General features: G+C 45.1%; 2 protein-coding genes and 1 long non-coding RNA gene across 4 annotated transcripts in view; 2 read left to right on the plus strand and 1 right to left on the minus strand.

Annotated features, from left to right (window-relative positions):
* Window positions 1-530: 530 nt before the first annotated feature.
* DHODH (dihydroorotate dehydrogenase (quinone)) lies at window positions 531-10,054 on the minus strand. Of its 2 annotated transcripts, none has more exons than XM_032325732.1 (9): window positions 9,971-10,054; window positions 7,459-7,671; window positions 7,129-7,328; window positions 5,380-5,462; window positions 3,200-3,387; window positions 2,482-2,595; window positions 1,893-2,046; window positions 1,557-1,716; window positions 531-856 (listed from the first exon to the last, which is right to left on the minus strand). In XM_032325732.1, exons 1-9 carry the CDS (start codon window positions 9,989-9,991, stop codon window positions 802-804), a joined length of 1,188 nt encoding a protein of 395 aa, XP_032181623.1. In that variant the 5' UTR covers window positions 9,992-10,054; the 3' UTR covers window positions 531-801. The 2 variants fall into 2 exon arrangements, with proteins under 2 accessions (XP_032181623.1, XP_032181624.1); XM_032325733.1 differs by lacking the exon at window positions 9,971-10,054 and adding an exon at window positions 9,846-9,934.
* On the plus strand, window positions 6,128-7,134 carry LOC116579851. Its single transcript, XR_004281439.1, has 3 exons — window positions 6,128-6,611; window positions 6,796-6,926; window positions 6,992-7,134. It is a non-coding gene; the product is annotated as an uncharacterized LOC116579851 (long non-coding RNA).
* Window positions 10,055-10,958: 904 nt separating the features above from the next.
* The window catches only part of PKD1L3 (polycystin 1 like 3, transient receptor potential channel interacting), a 50,726-nt gene continuing 34,378 nt past the window's right edge, over window positions 10,959-27,306 (plus strand). The window contains 7 exon segments of the mRNA XM_032323447.1: window positions 10,959-12,387; window positions 12,390-12,524; window positions 14,210-14,329; window positions 19,656-19,763; window positions 24,648-24,793; window positions 26,966-27,087; window positions 27,090-27,216. Of these exon segments, the coding sequence (XP_032179338.1) occupies window positions 12,231-12,387; window positions 12,390-12,524; window positions 14,210-14,329; window positions 19,656-19,763; window positions 24,648-24,793; window positions 26,966-27,087; window positions 27,090-27,216 (915 nt within the window). The 5' untranslated portion in view covers window positions 10,959-12,230.

Here is a 27,306-nt window from a genome sequence, read left to right on the forward strand (position 1 = left end):
CCAAGTCACAAATAATAAAGGGGACAGCGAGCCCATTTTCCTGTGATGGGTTGAACTGTGTCTCCCCCCAATTGCTATGTTAAATCTTCTAACCTAGACCTCCAGAGCGTGCCCTTATTTGCAGAGATCCTATGTTTACCGAGGGGACCAAATTAAATTGAGGTCGTGGGAGTGGGGCCTACTCTGACATGACCCGTGTCCTTATAAGAAAAGCTGAGGACCCAGATTCACAGAGGGAAGACAACGTGCAGACAGAGAGAGGATGGCCACCCACAAGCCCGATTCTTGGAACTTTGTCTGTGTCTGAAGTATTTTCAAAATAAAGTGAAAAACTTTAAGTAAATAAAAAGTTAAGATAGAATGAAAGAGAGTCAAGCTCATCAGAAGCTCGATGCAAACCCCAGACAGCAGAGACCCACGAGGACCTACAGTATCAGGGCAAAGCCCGGGGCCCTCCAGGTAGGGCTGAGATTTAAATCAGGTTTTAAATGGCTTTATTTTTTCCATGATTTTTTTTTCGTGGATTTTTTCATGATTTTTTTCCCTCAAATATTTAATGTCCTTGCAATATTAATGGGATTTGAGTCCAGAAAGAAACATTAACACAGTTGTGGTCCAACAAGTGATTAAAGAAAGCCGCACGTTGGTTCTGGTGACACTTGTGACTGGCTTTGACAAAAGCTGGGCCAGAGGAAGGGCTCTTGTGGGTGGGGGACGCCGCTCTCCTCTCTCAGTCCAGCCACAGAGACCCTCCTGCTTTAGTGAGAAGATTCCACATGAGGCTTGCCACCGGCAACGTCCTCACCTCCGATGATCTGCTCCAATGGCATCTGTGATTCTCGTAAAACCCTGTTCCCTGGAAAAGGAGAAAACAAAGCAATTTCAGCAAATGATGAAGGACAGCTCCTGCTCTCGCTGGCAGCCCATGTTCACTGACTGCCCCTGCCTCTGTCTCCCCCAGAGGCATGCCTCGTGCCTCCTCTGTGGTCCTCGCCCAGGAAACTAGAGGAATTTCCATCTAAGTCTTCACACCGGGAAGAGAATCAATGTCAAGTGTTAACAGCTCCAGCTCCCTGACCTCAAGCCAATGTTACTGAACAGGGTAGCTGCCCAAACTCCTCAGGCCCATAGACAACACTGTCTGGGAAGTTAATCTTGAATTCCTTGGCCCTGTTTGTCCTTTGTCAGAGAAGCAACACAGTCATCTTTCCCTGTCTGTGTGTGGGGGGGATTTTTTTTTAAGATTTTATTTATTTATTTGACAGAGACACAGCGAAAGAGGGACACAAGCAAGGGGAGTGGGAGAGGGAGAAGCAGACTCCCCACCAAGCAGGGAACCCGACACAGGACTCGATCCCAGAACCCCAGGACCACGACCCGAGCCGAAGGCAGACACCCAGTGACTGAGTCACCCAGGGGCCTCCTTGCCCTGTGTTTCTGAATCCTTTTTGAATGAGGAATAAATAGAGACTGAATAGCACCTCCTTCACTTGAGTCTTTGGAATTGATGCCACATTTAAGTTCTCCTAGTTCAAGCCACCCGTGGCCCCACTCACTTCAAAAGGGCCTCCAGCTCCCGCTTGACCCTGCCCACCACGGGCGGTCCGCAGTAGGTGAGGGCCGTGTACAGCTGCACCAGGGAGGCCCCCGCCCGGATCTTCTCCAGCGCGTCCTGCCCGCTGCTGACACCGCCGACCCCGATGATGGGGACTCCGCCTGCACCGAAGCACATGCAACAGCGTCAGGACAGGTGGGCAACGCGAGAGCCTCAGTGTGCCTGCCGCCCTCCAGCCCCTGCTGAGTGCAGCACTTCAGGGAACCCTGATTCGGATCAAACCCCAGAGCCTGGCGAGCCTCACACAAGTGTGAAGACACAGGGACTGAATTCTTGCCTTTGGTGAGCGCGTACATCTCCCGGATGGTTTGGGTGGATAAGTCCCGGAGGGGCTTCCCGCTCAGCCCTCCAGTTTCAGCGCGCAGGGCACCCTGGAGGCTGGCAGGGCGGCTCACTGTGGTGTTGGTGACAATCAGTCCATCGATGCCCAGCTGCAGTGAGAGAGAGAAAGCCCTCCAGTCATGGCTGGTGAGAACCACTTACTTTTGTCCTGCCCAAGGCCCCTAGGTAATAAGTGGTGGACTAGGATGTGAACCCAGGATTTCCAGGTTCAGTCTGTGTTTCCACCACTCTCCTATGACACAGGGACCTGGGGTCACACTGCAGACAGTGACAGAATACCCCAGTCTGACCCAAGCTGCAAGCGCTAGCCTCAGACCCCTTGCTGGATGAATGTGGGAGGAAGAAGTACAGGGCAAGGACTCCTCCAAACATTCGCTCTGTATTCTGTGTCGAGTTACATCATGGCACATACCAAACCCCAGCTCTCACCATCACAGAAAGGAAACCGCACACTAGCCCAGCTGGCCAGATGCCCCCAACGCGCAGGCAGGGAGGGGTGTCCCAGGGCCCAGCCCGACTCGCACCTCTCTGACCACGCTGGCGATGTCCTCCTTGTCCTGGGCTGTGAGGTCAGGTGCAATCTTCACCAGCACCGCTGGCTTGCGCACTCCCTGCAGAGCGTCCCTCTCCTGCAGCACCTACAGTAACATGTGGCCAGAGACAGGGTCCCCTGAGGCCACAGCCCCCAGTGCACAGGACTGCAGCCGCACATCAGCTCATTCTCACACGGAAGCACCAGCAACATCTCCCTTTCCGGAAGTAAAGCTCTCAGTTATGCCAAGGACCCCATGAAGATGAATCTGATTCTCTTGAACCAAGGGATCCCCAAGATTAAATCCCTAGTGTTGTCACTGGCATTAGCTAATCTATTAAGGTTTATTTAGACTTCTTTCCTTAAAAGTGAGTAATTCCTAACAAGGAATTACTGTCAAAAATACTATTTGATAAAGAGTCATCCAATTCATTCATTCAGTGTGCTCACTGCTAGGGACAGAGAGACCCAGGCCCCTGTTCTCTCAGACCTTATGGTGTAACAGCAGGAACAGGTGACCGAGTCATTAATCACTGTTGAGCGTAATCAGGGTTACCAGAGGGAATTTCAAGGATAGAAGGGGACCCTATCGGTCCAGGTGCTAAGGCCCCCTCCTCGGCAGTGATGATGAAGCTTCCCTCTGGAGAAAGAACCGGAAAGGAGTGGGTTGGAAAGGCGGCCCAACGGAGCCCGGACGTGTAATTGCCTACCTTGGTCAGCAGGTGGCGCAGCTCCGCCTTTCCCTGAAGGCTCCGCAGCCCGGCGGTGTTGGGACTGGACACATTCACTACCAGGTAGTCAGCCAAGGGGCCCAGGACACGAACCCCCTCCGCGTAGTCCGCAGCTGCGTCCACCGAGGTTTTATTCTTCCCCAGGTTTATTCCCAGGGGCAGCCCCTCTGTGAAGATCGCTTGTCAAGATTTTGCCCCCAAATGCCATTTCCAGTTTAACAAGCTCACGACGTCCTCGACTACACGGCCGGCCGGCCAGCGAACAGCCCTGTAGGTCTTGACCTCTGCACGGGACCTTCCCGAACTGGTGGGTAAACACCACGACAGCGGCGGGTGCTGCGGCCGGTGGACCCAGAGGAGCTCACCGCCTTGGCGCAGCAGTGTCAGGGCAACCTCTAGCTTGTTTTACTGCATTGTGCCCTTTTTCTTTTTTTTTAATTTAATGGAAAATGGAGCAATTTGGAGTGCAAATACTAGCGATAAAAAGCTAGAGCTCATAAGTGTCATACGGACCGTTGGAAATCCACAGGCATGTCAGAAGGGGCAAATGTTTACACTCAAGGGCTGTCTGCTGGCCTTAAGTCACGTGACCGGGTGGGCAGTGATGAAGAAAAAGCAAAATTAAAGAATATGTCTACGATACTGGAAAATGTTTTCTACTAATCATGCCTAAAATATAGAGGTACAACTCTTTAATAACTTAGAATTTCAGCTCTCTGAGAAGGGATTCCCCCTCATAACTAGGGTGAGCGCTCATGCCAGGGCTCCAGGATCCAGCCTATGGCTGGGCATAATTATTAATGCCTGCACCCTTCCCTCTCCAAAATGTCTCAATTTGCACAGTAAGTACTAAGCCAACCAACTTAAAAACCCATGGGATTATCGAACTGCATTTTGGACTTTAAGAAAAACATTTCAGAAACCTACTATCCATCAAAGCAAGAGGTTGTCTGTACTTCTAAGCGACCACCCTATCTGCAAAGGTCACGGATACCTCAGGGGTGCTCCCTACTTCTTCCAGCTGGTGATTGGGAAAAGACCTGGAACTGCAAGTGGGCCCCCAAAATGTGTGTCAGGTTGGTAGGATCAAACAGCAGCATCCCACCTTCTCATACCCTAAACTAGTCATCCTTTTAGTCATCAGCTTTAAAGTAAATATACCGTGGGGGAAGGGAGATGAGGAGGGGGTTAGCGTTCAGTTAGACAAAAGCTCCACAAGGCCTCCAGACCTCCAGACTTCCCAAGTCCAGCCTCCACCAAGCCAAACCATTTGTAAGCTGATTGTTCCCTGAGCAGGTAAGCTGGCTTTAAAAAAAAAAAAAAGCATCCCTTTCATGCAGCTAATGGAGCCTCCGTCAGCAGTTAGCTACCCAAAGGGCTAAGACTTTGAAGTTAGAAATTCCTGAATTACTCCGTCCTAAAAGGGCATCGCAGCTTTTGCAATTTCTGTTCCTTAGAGAACAGAGAACACGAGACTAAACTCCTGAAAAGAGGTCCAGAGGGACCCAATGAGGAAAATGGCCACAGCCCCACACAATCTCAGAGGGCGACTGGGAAGGTAGGGAGCGGACAAAATAGGGCTACACACACTCACATGCATCCTGAGGGACAGCAAAGCAGAGTCCCCAGAGAACATATGGAAGCATCCCAGAATGGGGGCTGCTGAACAAGTCATAAGGATAGTTTCCCAAATGGCAGGATCAGCTCTCCCCAAATAGGAAGGAGTATGAGTCATTTTAATGGCCTTCTTTATGCTTCTCTGTATTTACTAATGCTTCTATAATTAACATGCATTATTTATAGACACACAAAGGGACCATAAGCAAGATGGAGGAAGATGGCGCTCAAGGCCTGCTCACGTCTTAACCACCCATGTGACCACAGAGGAGCCGCTTTGCTTTGCTCATTTCCAAGCTGCCCCAGTTATGATATAACCCAGGTTATATAACGAGGCAGAAACTAAGTGAGTCTTTGCTAAACTGTAAAATTCAGTTAAAATCTTGGCGGCTGTGATAAAGTCAGGAAAATTCCCTAGTTCCATAGGTGTTTTTTTTCCTATTGCTCAGTCATGTTTATTTCACTAGGAATGTTCTGACGTTTTTCCCACAGATTTCCTTCCAATAAAGGAAGAAAGTCCCTCGAGAGCACCCCCACTTTACCTTCTGTGAGCCTGGCCTGTTTCTCCTGTCTGGCCCGCAACCTGTGTTCCACCACCGAAAGTCCATGACTGTTAAATCCGTATCTGGAGGACAGAAGTGGGTAGAGAGGGGACAAGGTTAGAGCCCTCAGCCAGAAGGCAGAGACTTTGGCGAGGTGGCTTCAAGGCCATTTCCACTATACTTCTGATTTTTAGAAACAGGATAAAAAAAAAATCAGAGTCAGTTCTTAGACTTCCAAAGTCTAACCTCTGGAACTCCTAGAGAACTTGCCAGAACACCATCAAACACAGAGGGAATGATTTAAACTTATGAACAAGCCGCTCTAGTACCTAGCACTGGCAACAGCCCAGACTCACCACATAGCTGCCCAGATCTGTCTGGGTCCGGCCCCCACTCCTGACTCACTGCTCCTCCCACCAAGAGACCCCATCTTCCACCTCCTGCCTGCGCTCCACTAATGCCTCCCAGAGAAGCAATAATAACCAACACCTATTGGTTAAGCCGCTTTGGTACTTGCAGCCAAAAACACTCAACAGGTACAGTGGCACCTGTTTTGTGGACTTAATGAATGAATTACTCCATTCATGCGGCAGGTGTTTACAGGGCACCCACTCCGTGCCTCCCAGAGCGAGGAGGCTGAGCACACAGGCTCTCCCTCAACCACTTCTCGCCTATGGATTCTGCAAAGTACCATTGTCCTGGTGCCCGCAGTTTTTTGTGGCAGCCGAATCATAAACAAATCTACTTTGCCTGGAAATACCGATCCCAGCCTGCATTGCAACAGAAAGTCAATAACTTCGTTTCTAATGTTGGAAAATTTCCCTGAAACAAGCATGATGAAACAGGATGTGCGGCCCAATAAAATTCCCCAAGGGCAGTCTTCCAGAAGACCATCACCGGACCCAAAGATGCTGATCAGAATCTCCCAAGGAGGCTCTCAAAACTCCGATACCAAAAAGAATAGACTTTTCATTTTCTGGGTTCGCTGTAGTGAATATTGCCCAGGGCTTACAAAGAGAAGGGCTTTACACTAGAAGGCTCTCTCTTACTAAAAGCAGCTGTACATGTGGACTATTAAATTTTCCAGTTTACTAAAGGCCAGGACTACACGGTCCAATGCAAGAACTGCCAGCAACGTGCCACTGAGCACCTGAAATGTGGCCAGCCCAAACCGAGCACGCTGTAAGTCACACGCACCCTGGATTTTGAACACTTAGTACCAATGAAAGAAGGTAAATAGCTAATTAATCATTTTTATTTTGATTATATGTTAAAATGACATTTAGAATACATGATTTAGAGTTAAAGATAATAACCATGAACAATAATTACATAGAATATATTATTAAAATTAATTTCACCCACTTCTTTTTCTTATTTTTTTGTGGCCACATGAATATGTTAAGTTACACGCAGAGCTCACATTCTATTTCTACTGGACAGTGCTGGGCAAGGGCACTGGAATAACAATGTGGAAAAAGCACAAACTCTAAAGTCAAGTCTACATCTGCACTCAAGTTCTCCCGCTTATGATCTCCAGATTATAGGTAAGTCATGTAGCTCTCGGGTGTTAAAGTAGAATACCAAAACCTGTTTTCCTGCCTGCACACAGGAGATGCTCAACACAGCTCCTGAACATTCTAAATAGCAGAAAAATGTCCACACTGTAGGACAGAAAAAACCGGCAGATTTTACATCGCAGAGTGCCCTGCGGGGAAGGAGGCCTCCCCTATAGAGCTGTTCACCCACCTGTTAATGACGGCTTGGTCCTCAGGGAGGCGGAAGACCCTGGGTCTCGGGTTTCCTTCCTGAGGTTTCGGAGTCACGCTGCCTATCTCAACAAAGCCAAAGCCCATCTTGTAAAGTCCGTCCACAGCTTCCCCATGCTTATCAAACCCTGCTGCGATTCCAACTGGATTTCGGAACTTATGGCCCAGGAGTCTCACTTCCTAGGAAGAAGGAAACAAAGCCAGACATACGCGGGCTACCCTGGTATTTCTCCAAGGGCAGGCCACAGCCCATCGAGGTCAGAATTACCTATAGAGCTTGTTAATCAGAAGGTGTTCCGAGAGCACCTACCAGCATGTCAGAGTCTTGAAATGTGGCACGAGGAAGGAGCCCCAGGGAGGTGAGGCGAACGGCCAGCCTGTGGGCCGCCTCGGGGTCCAGCAGCCTCTGCATCGCCGGCATCAAGTGTGCGGCGTAGAAATGCTCATCCCCCACGGCTGTCAGGTAGGAAGTGAAGAGAAGGCCCCCACCTCCCAGGATGATCACAGCATCCTGGGCCCGCTTCTGGGGGAGATACAAGGCCCATTTAGAGTCCCACAAGGCAGACTGCAGTAAATTCTCTGTGCCGTTTACACCCATACACACAGGACATAAAGACGTGTCACATGAAGAAACATCCCCAGCCTTCTGCTAACTCTGGTCTCCTTCATTTCTAGTCCTGCTCCCACATTGGCCTCAAATTTCAGTAGCTGTATCCACACTTCTTTTTTTTTTTTTTTTTTTAAGATTTTATTTATTTATTTATTTGACAAAGATCACAGGTAGGCAGAGAGGCAGGCAGAGAGAGAGGAAGGGAAGCAGGTTCACTGCCGAACAGAGAGCCTGATGTGGGGCTCAATCCCAGGACACTGGGATCACGACCTGAGGCGAAGGCAGAGGCTTTAACCCACTGAGCCTGCCAGGCGCCCCTGTATCCACACTTCTGACATTCATCTTGCCCTGAAGGACTCCAAGCCAGAGATTTCAAGAGAGGCAGTATCGCCTCCTAGGGGACCTGTGGTAGGTATTTTGGAGGACTCAGTAAAGGCAAACATCCTGCATTGTTGTAGGCTATTAGACAGATGAATTGTCCCTGTCTTGTATGACTTTTGAACATCTTACTGACACTCAGTATGTAAAAAATATCTATTCATATTATCTGAGCCTACAGTCCACCACATCAACACAACTATCTCCTGCACAGACTTTTCCAGGAATGCAATTCCCTCAATGACTGAGGGATAACCACTGTTTTACACAGAACATTACCAAGGATTATTCCCCATTTCAGAGATCTCAGGAATGGTATAGTGCTTTTCTTGGGTGTTTGACAATAAAACATACCTGAGAATTTTTTTTTAGTATTTTTTAAAAGATTTTATTTATTTCTCAGAGAGAGAGCCTGAGCACAAGCAGGGGGAGTGTGAGGCAGAGGAAGAAGGAGACAGAGGGAGAAGCAGCAGGCTCACCACTGATCAGCCCCAATGTAAGGTTTGATTCTAGGTTGCTGGGATCGTGACCTGATGTGAAAGCAGATGCTTAATCGACTGAGCCACCCAGGCGTCCCTGAGGCACTAGAATTTCTAGAGACTTAAAACACCTGACTATATCTCACTGAGTCATGCCATAACACTTACATGCTGAAATACATGTTTTACTATAAATTCCTTCAATTTCTCTTTTATATTCCAGTTAGGACATTAGTTGAACTTTTAAAATAATACAAAGACAGACCACATTATATACATAAATTCTACTTCAGGATAATAAAAGCAGTTGCAAAATATTTTTTTAAAAGGAGCATCAGGTCTTAATGAGTCAAGAATCACAATCCTATTCAAAACGTGCTTCATAATGCTTTTTCTCTGGTTATCACTGCCAGGTGATGAGTCATTCATTCATTCAGTCAATCATCTGCCCAACAGTTAAAGAGCACTCCGAGGAGTGCTCGCTCCTCAAGGAGGACAATCTCAGGAGGAGACAGTCATTGGTCAATGATCACGCAAACATGTAACTGTGAGGATTGCTATGAAGAAAAAAACGTATAGGGTAATAATAGAACCTCGAGGTGGAGGAAGGCTTGCTTGAGAAAGCAACTAAAAGCTGACATCCAAAGGATAAATAGGAGTTAACTAGGACGCAGTGGGGCTCAGGAAAAAGTGTAAAGGTGCTCTCAGTGGCAGAAGGTAATGAGATGCATCCAAGGAAGAGGGGAAGAAGGGCTTGTTGGAAACCAAGGAATAAGGAAAAGAACGACTTAAAAAGAAGCTGGGGAGATAAGCAGGGACCCTGGCCAGAATAAAGATTTGAGTTTTGCTCCCTACACAAGTTAGTGATGGGGTCAGATCTGCCCTTGAGGATCACTCCCAGCTGTTAATACAGAGCAAGTATTTGTTGTCTTGTTTCTAATGCCAGCGGATTGTAGAACGCCCCCTTAATGTCAGCAAGTATCTGGACGCGGTTCACAAGCCCCCGCCCTAAAATTTCATCTAGAAGGGTTGGGGCCGTTGCACGTTGGATCCTGCGCACGGTGTTAGGCGGTCATGTGTTCACTATACGCCCGTGTTTCGGGGTCAGTAAAGGTCTGGCCCACGTGCGTTGGCAAAGACCTGCATCTACCCAGACTGGAACGTGCTGTTACGCGTGTTCATGCACACGCACTGGCATTTGCAGGTGCCTCCACACACGCACAGACGTACCCGGGGCCCCACGATCTCGGAGCCGAAACCCGTCCACACCTCGCTCACGTTAGCCCTCTATTCTCCTCTTGCCCCACACCTCGCCCGCACTACTAGCTACTGCACAGCCCACTTTCTCAACTCACTTTGAGCTGCCTCCACGCCATGCTCCTTCCGCCTCTGGACCCGCCTCTGGCTCATTTCCATTGGAGGAGATGGCTGTGAGCCCTCCAATCACCGCCGCGCTGCTGCCACTTCACCAATCGCCGGGCAAGAGGGTGGGGCCGGCCTCCCGGCGGCGGAAAAAGCCTCGCTCCGCCCCAGGGGCGTGGCTGGAAGCGACGCGCGCAATCACGGCGGCCACGCCCCTTCCGCCCCAGGCGCGGTACTTAGTCTCTGAGCTGTGCGGTGCTGCGGGTCGCTGGCGCTGGGGGGTGCACGTCCCCGTTTTCTGGTCCAGCGACGTGGGCGAGAGACGTCGTATATGCAGATCTTCAGTTCTAAGCAACGCGCTCACCAATATCATGATCGTTTAAATTGAAAGCTCTCGGTAAAGCACGTGTTGGGAGTATGAATCAGACACCGTGAATAGGGAATGAAAGACCGCACTGTGTAAGATACCCGAGTTGACTTCAGAGAAGATTCCATCAGCCCCAGGTTTCACTTAAAAATGTCTGAAACGTATGTATGTACGTAAGTATGTGTGTTAATGAAGGTTTTGGGAAATCTAGACTTTGCAGCAAAGTCCTGCCCCCGAACGATTTCATTGCGGCGAAAACCTGGTGGACGCTATTTAGAAACCTTCCATGTTAATTGGATACTCTTTTTCCTGGCATTTGAAGACATTTCAGTTTTTTAGCTTCAGTTCCCCAGTACTGTCTCCCCAAGTGCCCATCCCACCCGCCCCACACAGAATTATTTCTTTCCCCTTTTATTTTTTTTTTTAAAGATTTTATTTATTTATTTGATAGAGATTACAAGTAGGCCGAGAAGCAGGCAGAGAGAGAGAGGAGGAAGCAGGGTCCCTGCTGAGCAGAGAGCCTGATGCGGGGCTCGATCCCAGAACCCTGGGACCATGACCTGAGCCGAAGGCAGAGGCTTTAACCCACTGAGCCACCCAGGCGCCCCTCTTTCCCCTTTTAAATACTTGACATTTGCCATGCATTTACTCACGTTGACTCCTGCTGAGATGACCAGTCCCTCTATCTCAAGATGGTCAAGTGCTGGGGAAAATTTCTTCCTCATCTGAGTCTTCATAGATATATGCTGTCCAGTGGCACTCTCTTTATTAACTACAATTGTTAGGTCTTTCCCCCCCCCCCCCAACTAGATGGTAAATGTTTTAAAAGAAAGGAACATACCATATTTATCTTTAGTTCCATTACCGCATTATTTTTCAAACTGAGGGAGGAGTGTATTCTTGGCATAGACACTTGAGAGAATATTGGATACTGGTGTCTTTCTGTAATGATTTTTAAAAATAATATAAGTATCATTTGGGCCATTTGGACAACCACCTGAGCCCTGAAACCTACCAAGCTATTTCAGTGCCCACATTTTATTGTATTCATTCTTATATTTTGGTACCAAGAAAGAAAACTGGCTGAAATAAACGATGGATGGCTTGCAGGTGAAGGACAAATGACATGCTGTATGAACAAAGGTTTTTCAGCAAGTTAAAGAAAAGTGGTGAGAGAATGGATTTGTGCTACAGCATGAGAGAGCGTGCCTGCCAAATCAGAACAACCTGTGTGGTCATAGCTTGTTTCTCTGTCTGATATCTATTTAGTGGTCAAAACATGTTTCTCTGTCTGATAGGTATTTAGTGCAGCCCCTTTTCATTTCATTGGTTTTCAGTTCTGTTTGTATTTAATTTGTATTCTTCCATCAGATATTTATTTTTTGGTTTTTATGATTGTGTAAGAGCTTTAGCATATAGGTTATGCCTAGTTTTATGTTTGAATGTATTTAAAAAGCAGAATACAATAATTTAAATTTGTCCTGGGGTTCTGTAAGAATGGTTTCCTTTAAAACACACACACACTACATTTCTTAATTTTTAGCAACATTGACTTAGCTATTCCATATCTTCTATTCCTTTACAGCCTAGGCTTAGCAAAGAGCTATTGTAAAGCTAAAAGCACAGTTGGCTGTGTAGACACAGGTGCGGGTACTTTATAAATGCCCATTGCTTTATTGATCTTTGCTGTTTGTTTTCAGCTGGTAGGGACTCCACCTGGGTTCTTAAAAACAGAAAAACAAAAAGACTTTTATCTCCTTCACAAATTATTCCCTCTTCCTAAAACAATGATACTAATAAATATGACAAACCCACCAAAGATATATTTAAAGGACCAGGAAGCTGCTGAGCGCCTACACTGTTCTTGCTCACAATTCACAGAGAAAATGTTCTTCAGGGGAGGAATCTGGTTTTGGTTATGTATCAGAACAGGTGTCATTCTAGGAAATGAGCTAAATATCCCAGAGCAACACGGTAAAAATCATTGTTATCAACTTAACAGGTTTCACTGCAGCTACGAGGAAGCAGAAAATCACTGTCGTGTCTGGGGGGACACCTTGCTTACACTTGGAACCTGGAAGTCCAGAATCTTCTCTGGGACTCTCTAGAGGAAGGGAGTAAGTGGTGGATTGGGCAAAATCTAAAGCACCTGGGAAAACATCAAGAAAAAAACAATCCAGGTAAGGCTCTGAGATGAGTGTTTTATAAAAGAAAAGTCCTTACTTTTATTCTGGAACAGGAGAAAGAAAAAAATTTAAATCTTTCCGCTTTTGTATATAGAAAAAAATCAGTCGCTTTACTTCATTACCTCAGTTCCTCTGACATATTTATTTTTGGGTCTTTAACCTTTGATTTGTCTGTGTAGAAAGACAGATTTTCTCAGAGTTTATCAAAAGCTAGCCTACCTGATATTTCACTGAAAGTGCTGTATAGGATTCTAAAATGGGAAACTTTCTTTTTTTAAAAGATTTTATTTATTTATTTGAGAGAGAGAGCATGAGAAGGGGGAGACTCAGAGGGAAAAGCAGACTCCCTGCGTAGCAGGGAGCCCGATGCAGGACTCGATCCCAGGACTCCAGGATCATGACCTGAGCCAAAGGCAATCCCTTAACCTACTTGAGCCACCCAGGTGCCCCTAAATAGGGAAACTTTTTATGGCCACTTTGTTCCTGGCAAATATCTCTTCATCATTCTTTTTTTTTTTTTTTTAAGATTTTATGTATTTGACAGAGAGAGAAATCACAAGTAGGCAGAGAGGCAGGCAGAGAGAGAGAGGGGAGGAAGCAGGCTCCCTGTGGAGCTCAATCCCAGGACCCTGGGATCATGACCCGCGCTGAAGGCAGAGGCTTTAAGCCCCTGAGCCACCCAGGTTCTCTCTCCTCATCATTCTTGGCTCCAAGTTTCCTAATTCAGAAGCCAGAAGAGAAATTATTTGCCTGTTATCTTTCTTACAGAGATATTTTCAAAGTCATGCACCATAATATTGTGGTCTTGGAGAAATATCTAAGGCCGTGTTATATGACCAACATCTTCACTGAAGTCTAGGTAAATTAATACAAAGCCTTGTGATAAAGAGCTCATAATATGAAAAAATAAATTATCTATTATGTGTGGGCAGAGAGAAGCTTAACTGCTTCAGTGTTAATACTTTTCTGGAGGCAAAAAGCAACCTTAGCTTGACATTAACCTGACCTCCAGGATCCTGCAAGTCTTCTTAACATCTAAAAATCCCTTTGGAGGAAGAGGGTGGTTGGGTTATGGACACTGGGGAAGGTATATGCTGTGGTGAGTGCTGTAAAGTTTGTAAACATGGCGATTCACAGACCTGTACCGCTGGGGCTAATAATACATTATATGCTAATAAAAATTAAAAATTAAAAAAATAAAAATCCCTTTGGAAACTTCCTTTATCTCATCCCCTGACTAAGAGGTATAGGTTAGCAATCATCCTTCAAACGTATGGCCCAGTGATAGCCATCTAAAGGGTCTTGTAACTAAGGTTTACTACATAGTAGAAAATGACCCCCTCAAGGTCCGGGAAACCTTGCTTTCAAATTACTTAGAGACTTCCCTAACCCTTCCCAATTGAAAAGAATGTAATCAGTCACTCTTTACAATCCCAGGGTAGCTCTTTCTGCCCTCAGGTCCTGTCCCAATGTTTAATAAAACCACCTTCTGCACTGAAGATGTTTCAAGAATTCTTTCTTGACCATTCGCTTCTGGACCCTTAATAACACATCACATTTGGGGGAATATCCTAAGTTCCATCTCTTAGAAGCTAGCAAAATTTGGTTTTCATATTTACTTTGAAAAAAGGTTGATTTTGGAGTCTGAGGCTCATCTGGTTCTGGTCCTCCTATGGCAGGTATGGTGGATCCCCGGCCCCTGGAGCCGCCCAGCTGCACTTACATGTTCAGAAACTCCAACTGGATCTCATCAAAAGTGGACTTGTGCCCCCTGGAACATTCTTTCATTTGCCAGGCTGGTAAGTGATAAAGTCCCATGCCACCAAATTCATAATTTCTAGAAACTGATTCTACATAAGGACGGCATGTGGACATATTGGTTAAGGAGTCTGTTCCATGAAAGGGAGATACATGCCAAGTGACATCCAAAGGAGGAGGCCACAGAGGAAAGGAAAAGCCTGGTAGGTCCAGCTTGACAAGAAGTGTTTTTTTTTTGTTTTTTTTTTTTTTGTTTTTTTTTTTAAAGATTTTATTTATTTGACAGAGAGATCACAAGCAGGCAGAGAGGCAGACAGAGAGAGAGTGAGAAGCAGGCTCCCCGCCAAGCAGAGAGCCTGACGTGGGGCTCGATCCCAGGACCCTGAGACCATGACCTGAGCCGAAGGCAGCGGCCCAACCCACTGAGCCACCCAGGCGCCCCAAGAAGTGGTTTTTTAAGAAGGAACCACCCAAGAGGAGAATGCTTAAGAGTAGATGTGTGTCCTAGTCCTGTCTCCAGGGCAGATCATGGACATTATGCCTCAAGGTTTACTTAAGCGTTTGGTTAAATGGAAAGAAAAAAAATGGGGGTTGGGGGAGAATGTGCTTAAGAAGGTTTCTTGTCGCAGAGAAATGATCTGTGAATGATAGCGCAAAGGATGCGCTGTCATGATCTTCGTGATACTGATTGGAGTGAGAAACTCTTCATCTGGAATGACTTTCATATACATCCCACTCTGGCAGTTAGACCTGTGCCTGATGCTGCCTTTGTTTCTTGACTTGGGTGATGGGGGAGAAGGGGTCGCAGTAAACTCTGTTTTCCTCACGTGCACCCCTAAGCCTTTCGGTACTTGAGGGAAGACCACAAAAGCAAAGGAGGAAAACAGAATATCGGTGGAGGAAGATGAGAAGGTGAAGGGTGGCGAGACTGTTGTCGTGTCGTTTTGCTTCCGCAGGAGAAGGCGATGAGAATTGTGTGCCTGAAGTTGGGTGTGTGGTTTTTCTTTCAATCTGTGTTTCTCATGGTGGGTGTGTCCAGCATTTATTCTTAGTTCAGTGAATTTGCGAGGACCTTACAATGTCGCAGTCTGAGTAAAAATTTTGTTCCACTTTAAAAAGTCACAAATGCATTCTTATTAAAATAGGAAGCATCTGGGAAGCCTGGTCAGTTAAGCGTCTGCTTTTTTCACTCAGGTCATGATCCCAGAGTCCTGGGGTCAAGTCTTGCATTGGGCTCCCTGCTCAGCGGGGAGTCGGCTTCTCCCTCTGCCTGCTGCTCTTTCACACACACACTCTCTCTGACAAATAAATAAAATCTTTTTAAAAAAATGTGAAACATCGGGGCGCCTGGGTGGCTCAGTGGGTTAAAGCCTCTGCCTTCGGCTCAGATCATGGTCTCAGGGTCCTGGGATCGAGCCCCACATCGGGCTCTCTGCTCAGCAGGGAGCCTGCATCCTCCTCTCTCTCTGCCTGACTCTCTGCCTGCTTGTGATCTCTGCCTGCCAAATAAATAAATAAAATCTTAAAAAAAAAAAATGAAACATCTATGGGTTCTTGATAAAACAGAACACATTGCAATAACTGTCTATTATAAGGAAAAAAAAAAGATCCCCTTCCTCAGATGATATTGAAAGGACCCTGTATTTCAGGGTAATAAATTTTTGGCTTCCAGCTTCTCATTCTCCACCCTTTCAAGCTCTCTGATACGCTTGCTAGATTGCTATGATAGCACTGTTTGTTGTTGGCGAGGCCAAGGTCATGAGGCCAGTCTCTGCGCAAATCAAGTGGTCCTGTGTTTGTCACAAATGTGTGTCCCCTTCCGATTGTGAACTGTTTTTCCTCCTTACAGGAGGTTATTGGGCCCAAATCCTCTCCAGGATCGGAAAAACAACCCTTAATACAGCCTTAATGTTGATGATTTTCCATTCATTTTTCACTCTTCAAGAGTTGAGTTTTTAGACATTTTCACCTACTCTTGGTTTTGGAGTGAAAATGCATTTTTCTGATATTATCACTTGTGTACTTGCAAGAGATTACTGCTCTGGAATATGGAGTGTTCGTACAGGAGATAATCTTGGGCAAAAAGAATTCTAGGGGCATCTCCCTGAGTCAGTGAAGCGTACAAACTCACAGCATCTCGGGGTTGTGAGTTTGAGCCCCATGTTGGGTGGAGATATTAATTACACATAAAATTCTTAAAAATAAATAAGTAAAATTTTAAAATAAAAAAATCTTGGGAAAAAAACAACAAAAAATGTTTTGAAAGAGAATTCTGTTCCATTATCTAAGCCAACTCAGCAAATTCTGAACTTGCAATCCCGTGATGAGATATAATGTTTCTGTGGTTGAGCGCTCAGGCTCTGAAGTCAGATGTCTGAGTTCATGTCTTCATTCTGGGACTTTCCTGTTGTGGCCCCTTGGCAGTCCTTCAGAGGACTGTTAGGAGGATTAGTAAGATAATACGAGTACAGTATTAGAACAGAGTCTGGCAGTTATTACTGATAATATTATGAAATTTCTCTTTTTTGTGTAAAGTTCATTACTGCTTCTAGATAGCATCACATTCCTGTTAAAGGTCATTGGATATCTCGGAGATCCAGTATTGCTAATTATCTTTAAAACTAAAGTATTGGTATGATGTAATTGCTTAGTATTCAGAACTAGCCATTGTTGGAGCACCCGGCTGACTCTTGGTCTCTGGCTTGTGAGTTCAAGCCCCATGTTGGGTGTAGAGATTACTTAAATAAATAAAAAAAGAAGAAAAGAAAGAAGGAAGGAAGGAAGGAGGAAAGAAAGAAAAAGAAAGACTGCCCTTTTTTTTAAAAGATTTTTAAAAATTTATTTATTTGACAGACAGAGATCACAGGTAGGCGGAGAGGCAGGCAGAGAGAGAGAGTAGAGGGAGAAGCAGGCTCCCCGCCGAGCAGAGAGCCCAGTGCGGGGCTCGATCCCAGGACCCTGATCATGACCCCAGCCAAAGGCAGAGGCTTTAACCCACTGAGCCACCCAGGCGCCCCAGGAAGAAAAAGAAAAGAAAGAAATCTCTATTTTATTGTGAACTTAAGAAGTGCCTCTTCAGGGCACCTGGATGGTGCAGTCGGTTAAGCATTCAACTCTCGGTTTCGGCTCAGTTCATGATCTCAGGGTCGTGAGATGGAGCCTGCCGAAGATGCTCTCCTGTGCCCCTCCCCGCTCTGCTCCTGCACTTGCTCTCTCTGTCTCTAGGAAGGAAGGCAGGCAGGGAGGCAGGCCTCTTCCAAAATAACATGTTGGTGGGAGAAGTGTTTGTAAATTTGTTCCTTAACATTCAAGAGAGAAGTTTAATGTTTCATATTATGAAGTATTGTTGCCCAAAAATAGACAAATGCAAATTAAAACTGAGATACCATTTCCCACCTAACACATGGGCATGAATCCACAAACTTAACAACATATTCCATTGGCAAGACTGTAGGGAAATAGATACTGCCCTAAATTGCTAATGGGAATGCAAGAAGATACAGTTTCTTTTTCTTTTTTTCTTTTTTCTTTCTTTCTTTCATTTTATTTTATTTTATTTTATTTTATTTTATTTTATTTTATTTTATTTTTGATAGAGATCACAAGTAGGCAGAGAGAGGAGTAAGCGGGCTCAATCCCAGGGCCCTGAGATCATGACTTGAGCCGAAGGCAGAGGCTTTAACCCACTGAGCCACCCAGGTGCCCCAAGATACAGTTTCTAAGGAGAGGGATGTTTGGCAGTCTCTAGCAAAATTGCATGTACATCTACTCTTTGCCCGATCATTCCTGCTGCTGGGAATCTATCCCAAAGTTACACGGACAAAAATATAAAAAGACACACGAATGAGACTGTTCATTGTGGGTCTCTTTACAATAGCAAAAAAGTAGAAACAGTCCACAGGACCCTGGTTGTAAAGAGAAATAAGGAATATCTCTGTGTACTGTAGTGCGGTCTTTTCTGTTTTTTTAGTGGAGAAAAGCAATCTGCAGAACAATGTATGGGATGCTACTTGAATCTAAGAGGGTGATATGAACATATATAAATATATGCCTAACACACGCATCCATAAGCATAATAAAAAAACAAAAACTAATGAAAATGATTACTTGTGGGGGAGGGAGGGAATAGGGCAGAAAGGATAGAATTTAGATCTTTCTGAATGTAACAGGTTTCATAATTTTGACACTGGAACTCTATAAATGTTTTACATAAATAGAAAAAAAAGTTGTTTTTCTTAAAAATGAGGAAGAAGAACAGGAGAGGAATTGGATGTAGCAAGTTTAGACAATTTTTAAGGTTAATTTTGCTCAAGAGCAGGAAGGAACTAGGGCAGCAGTTCCTGAGGCAATGTGGATTGGTGGTTTGTCTTAAGACAGAAGAAAGTAGTAGCCAGGACAGTGTCCTTGGTCTGAGCTGGCGTGCAGCTAGAGGGGTTGGGTTTGGGTAGGAGCCCAGGGAGCTTGTTGGAGCAGGACAGAAGGTGGCATCTGTGGGTGTAGATACTTGCTGGCTGGGGGCAGATTTGGTGGCAGGACTCTGGAAGGGACCTTAATTGCTTCCATTTTTTTTTTGAAGCAAAAAGTAAGGTTATGACCTGCCTTGAGGGTGAAGATCAGGGACTTCCTTGTCATTGGAGTACAGTAGAGGAAGACATGGGAAGGATTCCTCTCAGCAGAAGCACACGGAGACCCCGGGGACACAGTATGATCTGAATTGAAGTGAGACCTAGTCAGGGAGGTGGTGTGATTTCGTCAAGCCACGTTGGGCACATGTGTGAGGAACAGCAAGTCAACACAAGGAAGCACGTTCAAGAACGTTATTGTTCACCTACTGAACTCTTCTCTCTACCGATAGGAATTACACACTACGAGGAGAATATTACACTTGGAACGTAATTTATTAAAATGAAGTTAGTTCTATCTTCTTAGTGTTGACCCAGTCCATGGACCTCATTTTGTGATGTTGGGGAAGAGAAGGTGTTGTGATGTCAAGAGCAGAAGAGCTCCTTGACAATTCCTATGTTCTTTTTTTTTTTTTTTTTAAAGATTTTATTTATTTATTCGACAGAGAGAGAGATCACAAGTAGGCAGAGAGTGAGAGGAGGAAGCAGGCTCCCCGCTGAGCAGAGAGCCCGATGCGGGACTCGATCCCAGGACCCTGAGATCATGACCTGAGCCGAAGGCAGCGGCCTAACCCACTGAGCCACCCAGGCGCCCGACAATTCCTATGTTCTTAAAAAAAAAAAAAGATAGTCATCTTTCCTGGTGTTGTCTTGATTACCATGTACGTGCTGGTGACAGCTATCTTACAGACTTAGAGCTAGAGCTACGTACTAGAAATTATCTTTTCCACTGGCCTCCAAATAGATGCCTTTCCAGACCGAGATGAAAGACATGGAGTGAATTCTCATTTACACGGGAGACCCGAGAAGACAAGAGGAGAAGTCCCAATAATGAGAAGCAACAGGACCGCAGGTAATGGGTAGTGAGATCAAGTCTCTCTGGAAGGGTCGGTCAATGCTCAAGTGTGCATCCTTTCATGTACGCCATCAGTATTTGTTATGTTCTGTTTTGTCTGGTCTCATTATTGCAGTCTTTGCTCTCATTTTATAGATATTATAGATACTTATTTTCTTAATGGGCCTTTGGCCATCTTCTTTTCACATGTGCCTTAATAAAAGACAAGGTTTTCTCCCACAAAGTTTTCCATCCAAAGAGTCTTCTTCAAGTCCTTGCAGAGTCTTTCACACTGTGGGGTCCTCTCCCCACCTCCTTTTTTTTTTTTTTTTTTAATAAATACTATTTAGGGAAGATGCATTAGCGTGAAATGACCTCAGTCAATACAGTGTTGGATGACTACGGAGATCACCTGACCAACCAGCTGGAAAAAGAGACCAATTTAAAGTGCATCTGGTGATTATTCTGCAGGGTCTGACCTCACATCTTCAAGTTATAGGTGTCTTTGTCAGCAAGCCCTCCAAGGACCCATTAAAAGAGCAATCTAGAAAGTGCTATTGTAGACCCATGAATATCTTTCTGAAGAACATATGTGAAAATCAGCTTCTCTTTTGTAACTGGGGACTTGTGAGGTGGACAAGAAGTGTTTCATAATAGCATGAGATTGAAGTACAATTGGTGTGCTTCCGAGACTGTTAAGTAATTACAGAAGTCACTCTGATAATTAAGGCACTGAGATTGAGGACGCATTTGAAAAGTTTCAGTAAAGCCAAGTGGTGAAAAGTGAATTTCCAGAGAGCAGTGCTGGGAAGTTAATACACTACTTCAGAGGAGGTGGGTTTGTTTTTTTTTAAAGATTTTATTTATTTATTTGACAGAGAGAGATTACAAGTAAGCAAGAGAGGCAGGCAGAGAGAGAGAGAGAGAGGAAGGAAGCAGGCTCCCTGCTGAGCAGAGAGCCCAACATGGGGCTCTATCCCAGGATCCTGGGATCATGACCCAAGCTGAAGGCAGAGGCTTTAACCCACTGAGCCACCCAGGCGCCCCAGATGAGGCGGTTTTAAGCGCGCCTTTGTAGAAGTTAACTACGTTAAGTAAGTAGACATTGGACTGTTTGACTTACATCCTTAGAAATGATACAGTCAAGTTTGCCCTAAAATAACTATCTTTAAATCTCCTCATTGAGAAAGGAGGACTTTGCTTTTATCTGAGGAGTTGCCTTGTATTTATGTATGCATGGTCCTTCGAAAAAAATTTTTTTCAATTTTTAAGTTCTCTCTATGCCCAGTGTGGGGCTCAAATTCACAACCCTAAGATCAAGAATTGCATGCTCCTCTGAGTCAGCCAGGTGCCCCCAACAAAGTCCTTGGAAAATTTTGTGTCACTTCATTTTACCTGTGTTCCTGTTAAATTTTGTGTATTTGATGCTGAGAATATTTTTATAGTAGAGTTTATCACACTTAAATGTGTTTCAATAACTGATGTCAATTCTGGCCTTGTTCTGTGCTTTCTGGGTCTAATACTTCCTTGCTGCTTTCTTCTGTCCTTTGTTGGAATTTTGCCCTTCAGTACTCTTCTTTTAATTGTTTGCCTTCAAGGAGTTGCTCTTTTTGAAAACACATTCCCACACCTGTGTTTCTCGAATGGTTGGGCTCCGGAGTGAAACAGTCTCTTTTGGAGCCCCCTCACCTGGTTAAAGGAATTAGTACATGGTCGTTTTTCCTTCCCTCCATAGATTTTGTTAGTATAGTGTGTGGATTTTTTTCAGGTTATTGTTATGTTGGCTTTTTTTTTTAATATTTTATTTATTTATTTGACAGAGAGAGAAAGAGAGAGAGAGAGCACAAGCAGGCAGAGTGGCAGGCAGAGGGAAAGGGGGAAGCAGGCTCTCAGCTGAGCAAGGAGCCCGATGCAGGACTCATCCCAGGACGCTGGGATCATGACCGAAGCCCAAGGCAGCCTTTAACTGACTGAGCCACCCAGGCATCCATATTATATTTGTTCTTTTTTTTTTTTTTAAGATTTTATTTATTTGACAGAGAGAGAGATCACAAGCAGGCAGAGAGAGAGGAGGAAGCAGGCTCCCCGCTGAGCAGAGAGCCGGATGTGGAGCTCGATCCTAGGACCTGAGATCATAACCTGAGCCGAAGGCAGAGGCTTTAACCTGCTGAGCCACCCAGGCGCCCCATATTGGTTCTTTAAAATAGATTTTATTTATTTATTTGAGAGAGAGTAAGGGAAGGGGCAGAGGGAGAGGCAGAGGGAGAGAATCTCAACACAGAGCCTGACATGGGGCTCAGTCTCACGACCCTGAGACTGTGACCTGAGCTGAAACCAAGAGTTGGATGCTGATGCTTAACCAGCTGGGCCACCTGGGGCGCCCTTGTTTTTTAGTATATAACTTAAGAATACTTAAAAACTTTTGTCAAAGTCCTATTTCCAGCAAATTAGAACATATATCTGTTTTAACTGGCTTCACATTTAGCACCAATCATTTTTATACCATAACTTTACCCTTTCTGAGCTCTTAATTTTGTATCATTTCTATTCCAGTTGTTTTTTTTTTTTTAAAGATTTTATTTATTTATTTGACAGAGAGAAATCACAAATAGGCGGAGAGGCAGGCAGAGGGAGAGAGAAAGGGGAAGCAGGCTCCCCGTTGAGCAGAGAGCCCGATGTGGGACTCGATCCCAGAACCCTGAGATCATGACCTGAGCCGAAGGCAGCAGCTTAACCCACTGAGCCACCCAGGCGCCCCTATTCCAGTTGTTTTTACAAGGAAGATCCACTAGTGCAAATATTTTGGGAACTCATGGATACTCAAAATGTCTTTCTAGCCCCTTCCCAATAGGCCATGTTTTAGCAGGATGTACAAGTTAAAAACACAGGGTCAGTTGCTGTAGCAGAAGTCAGAATGGTAGCTTGAACAGATGGAAGTTCCTTTCTCTTCCACATCACAGTGTAAGTAAGGAGTCCAGGGCTGAGAAGTTGGCTCTATAGTTGACAAGACCCAAGCTCTTCCTGCCTTGTTCTACTGTCATCACCTTGTTACTTGCATCTGATGGTCTGTAAAAGCTGTGTTAGCTCCCTGCCTCCATGATCGCATTCTATCAACTAGGAAGAGAAGGGAAAATGGGAAGCCTGATCCTTTCCTTTAAGGGCACAGCCTGGAAATTGCACGTTACTTCTCATATCCCATTGGTCAGGAGCTGATCACAATGCCATGCTGCTGCCCTCAAGGGAGGCTGGGAAATGTAGTCCTTAACGGAGCTGCCGTGTTTCCTTAGAAGAAGGGGTGGGGGGTAAGCAGTAGTCCGCAGTACAAGGAACAGCCTTTCCTTTCTCAGCCTTCCCCTCAAAACTCTGCAGACACCATTCCCTTGCTTTTTGGCATTTAATGTTATCTTGGAAAAGAATATAGTCAGACTTTTTTTTTTTTAAACAGGTAGCCTTTTCCCCCCTCTATCAGATTGTAAAATTTCTTAATCCTTGTAATACAGAAGTTTTCTTAGCAGGTATCCAGGTCACTTTTCACTGATTTTGCCTAGAATGTGATATATATACACATTTTTCTTAGTTCATGAAAATTCTATTCTCTTTACCTATACATCACTTATATTTCATTAGTTCTAGTTTTGTCCATAGGAAATACCAGTTATCAGGGCACTTGGGTGGCACCCTGTGCCCCCTCCTCCTCACCCCCAAACGCTCACACATGGGCTGTCACTCTAAAAAATAAAGAGGAAAAAGACATGGCAACTAATCAGTACATCTCAGAACTCTGTCCTCCCCCAGCAGTAGTGGTTACAATGCTTCTTTGCTAAATAAGACCTATCAGTCCTATCAAGGCAGAGAGACTGTTACAGGAAGAGATAGAGATGGCAGAGCAGGCTCGTTGTAGCCAGATAAATTGTAATGGGTCTAGAGCACATGACTTGAAAGAAGTCAACCTAAGTTAATAGCAAATAGTCATGTTAACACACTAGTAGTGCCTTCAGATCATGGTTTTCTTACTGGAAAATGTGAAAAGGGAATTAAAGCAATAACCAAGATCTGGTAAAATATTAATGATCATTTTCTAAACTATCAGACCACAGGGATGCCTGGGTGGCTCAGTCTGTTACAGTCCAACTCTTGGTTTTGGCTCAGGTCATGATCTTGGGCTGCTGGGATTGAGCTGAATAGAGAGTCCACTTCCCCCTCCCTCTGCCCCTCGCCTCCACTCCTGCTCTCTCTCTTGCTCTACTTTCTCTCTCAAATAATTGAATAAAAAATTCTTCTAAAAAGTTCCTTGAAAGCGGGGCTCCTGAGTGGCTCAGTCGTTAAGCATCTGCCTTCGGCTCAGGTCATGATCCCAGGCTCCCAGGATCGAGCCCCACATCGGGCTCCCTGCTTGGCAGGAAGCCTGCTTCTTCCTCTCCCGCTCCCTCTCTCTATGTGTCTCTCTCTCTGTCAAATACATAAATAAAATCTTTTAAAAAAATTCTTTGAAAGTATTAGATTATGGCCATACCACCCTGAATGCACCCAATCTCTTCTAAAACTATGAGAAATGTGCTCTGATTTATTAATAGGGAGCCTCTCCTTTTGGTGAAATGATGAGGCAGATATTTCCACAGCAATACTTATGTACTGACAGCTTTACAATCGATCTGATTTAAATATTTTTATACTGGGGGTCTTTGAAGAATAAGCCAGATGAGACAGACATTAGTGGTTGGTGACTCTTGAGCTCTGGAATCCTAGCTTGTCTCCAGAATTATCAGCGGAAAGTAGTCACTTCGGTTCCCTATATAAAATGACGTGCATTGTTTTCTGCCAAGAATAAGACATCCTTAAATAGGAAGAAATATTTCTTAGACTTTTACTTGAATTTAGTCTGCTTTCTTCTTTCTGTGGCAGCTACTTCTCCTGCAGCCGCCTGTCACCACCCCGCTCGTGCTAATCTTGTAAGTATGTCCCCGGACAGCACACATCTGGGATTTGTCACCTCTGCCCTTCCTGGTGGGTCCCGCCAGAATGCCACTCTGGCTCACCAAGGGCCCCAGGTGTAGTTTTCTCATAAGGAAAGCAAAGTACTTATATGCAGGGAAGAACCAGGTTGAATGGATGCTTTACTAACAATATTTTTAAAGGCTCATCTGGCTTTTGTGTTGTTATTATTATCATGTGTTGGTTGGTTGGTTGGTTATTCCTTGCTTTATTCCGAAAAGGACTTGTGATACCTTACAAAAGGATATGCAGTATGATAAAATTTAAATTTCTTTTTAAAAAGGAAAAAAAAGGGGGTGCCTGGGTGGCTCAGTGGGTTAAAGCCTCTGCCTTCCGCTCAGGTCATGATCCCAGAGTCCTGGAATCGAGTTCTGCGTCAGGCTCCCTGCTCAACGGGGAGCCTGCTTCTCCCTCTGCCTGCTGCTCCCTTCCTCTGCTTGTATGTGCTTGCACGATCTCTCTCTCTCTCTCTCTCTCTCTCTCTCTCTGACAAATAAATAGTCTTTTTAAAAAGATTTTATTTATTTATTTGACAGAGATCACAAGTAGGCAGAGAGGCAGGCAGAGAGAGAGGGGGAAGCAGGCTCCCCGCTGAGCAGAGAGCCTGATGCAGGGCTCAATCCCAGGACCCTGGGATCATGACCTGAGCTGAAGGCAGAGGCTTAACCAACACTGAGCCACCCAGGTGCCCCAATAAATAAATTCTTTTAAAAAATAAAGAAGTAACAAAACAAAAAATAGTTTAAAAGGAAAAAAAATCTGCATGGAAGGAAAATCAAAGTAGGAACTGTATAATCTATAAAATTTCACATTCAAGGAATTTCTCAGCCTTTTTGCCTTTGTGTCCTACATAGAAACCTTTCAGGGGTTGTCTAAAGATAGATTTACATTTACTTGACCCACTGCAAAAAAGAACTGTTTCTAGTTGTGTGAAGGAGAACAAGGATGAGGTCAAAAATCCCTTAAGTGAGAATTTTCTAAGAGATGTTCTACAGAATAGTAACCAATATTGCTTAAAACATTCCCAGAAGGAAAGAAAACAAAGATTTTTGACTGTAGGACTTCTCTGTCTTTCACCTGGCCAGACCTAACCACTTCCCACCAGTTTCACCACTATCACACCAGAGTCTAAACCACCATCCTCTCCCAGCCGAACTTGGCATCTGCCTCCTGCTCATCTCTCCCTGCTTCTGTCCATGACGCTTTTCTGTCATTTCTCACAACAGCAATCAGAGGAGCGATCTTTTACAACACAAGTCAGCTCACGCTGCTGTTCCTCAAAGTCCCCAGTGTCTTCCCATCTCCTTCAAGGTAAAGTCCTACTCTTCTCCATTGCCTGACACACGAATGCTCTCCCCGGTCCCAACCCTCATTCCCACCCCCAACCCCAGGATCTTTCTGATCTCCCCTACATCCTAGTTCTGCTCATCAAGCCTCCTGCTCTTCTTTAGACAAACCCATCAGGCTGTGACCTCAGGGCCTTTGCACTTCTCACATGCCTGTTTCCAGTATATTGGCAGAGCTTTCTCCCTTTATTTCAACTCTCAGCAAAAATGCTGTCTCATACCTCTGAGTACCCTATCTGAAGCACCCTGTTTCTTTTCATTTGCTTACTTTTACTATTTTTCTGCATGGCACTTATTTAATATGTAATATAATTTGCCTCCACCGTGAAAATGGAGGCTCCTTGAGGGCAAGAACTTAGTTTATTTTGGTCATTGCTATATCCCTAGTTCCCCAAAACATTCTTTGGCATGCGGTAGATGTTTAATTATAACTTACTGAATGGTTGATAATAAATACACTAATGTAAATTGTGAATCTTTTTTTTTTTTTTAAGATTTATTTATTTATTTATTTATTTGACAGAGAGAGAGAGAGAGACATAGAGAGGGAACACAAGCAGGGGGAGTGGGAGAGGGAGAAGCAGGCTCCCCGCTGAGCAGGGAGCCCAATGTGGGGCTCGATGCCAGGACCCTGGGATCATGACCTGACCTGAAGGCAGAGGCTTAACCCACTGAGCCACTCAGGTGCCCCTAAATTGTAAATCTTAAAGAGGGTAATATTGTATGCCATTTTTTCAAAACTGTTTGAGCACTGGACCTTTTTGAGAAAAATACCCAGTATTACCTCATGGGACATGGGAATGCCAGAATAATTTTGTAAACTCTGCCTTAATTTTCACTTGGTAAAATCAGATTCAGCCTTTTCTTTTATGGACCTTTCAGTCCAAGATCCTGTGTCTTCCCATCAGCCCATTTCCTTCAACACTCCCCACAGTCACACGGCGGGTCATGGCAGTGACCTCAGCGCCTACCGGGGCCAGCCTCTCCCTGACACGCCGGCGCTCACCAGACTGGAGCTTGAAACACAGTCCGGGCAAGCTGTGGTCGAGGTGACCTCAAGCCGCAGAGGGGACTCCCAGGCAGAGGTGTTCACCCCTAACCTACAGACGTCACTTCAGGACACATCTGATCAAGTAAGTACAGAAAACAAGAGGTCACCCTGGAGACTTCTGTGACACTGCGAAAGTACTTCTATTCTTTCCTTCGATTTTGGTAATGCTTCC

The sequence above is a fragment of the Mustela erminea genome, chromosome 19 (genome assembly GCF_009829155.1).
Source record: "Mustela erminea isolate mMusErm1 chromosome 19, mMusErm1.Pri, whole genome shotgun sequence".
Taxonomy (NCBI): Eukaryota; Metazoa; Chordata; class Mammalia; order Carnivora; family Mustelidae; genus Mustela; species Mustela erminea.

What these genes read in the sequence shown, in the direction of transcription:
- DHODH (XM_032325732.1), bottom strand. Translation starts at nt 9,991, where the DNA reads ATGGCGTGGAGGCAGCTCAAA. An exon ending in TTCAAGACTCTGACATGCTG is followed by an intron (nt 7,329 to 7,458) that starts GTAGGTGCTCTC and finishes CCTTCTTCCTAG; the next exon opens with GAAGTGAGACTCCTGGGCCA. An exon ending in TCGCCAGCGTGGTCAGAGAG is followed by an intron (nt 2,047 to 2,481) that starts GTGCGAGTCGGG and finishes CTCTCACTGCAG; the next exon opens with CTGGGCATCGATGGACTGAT.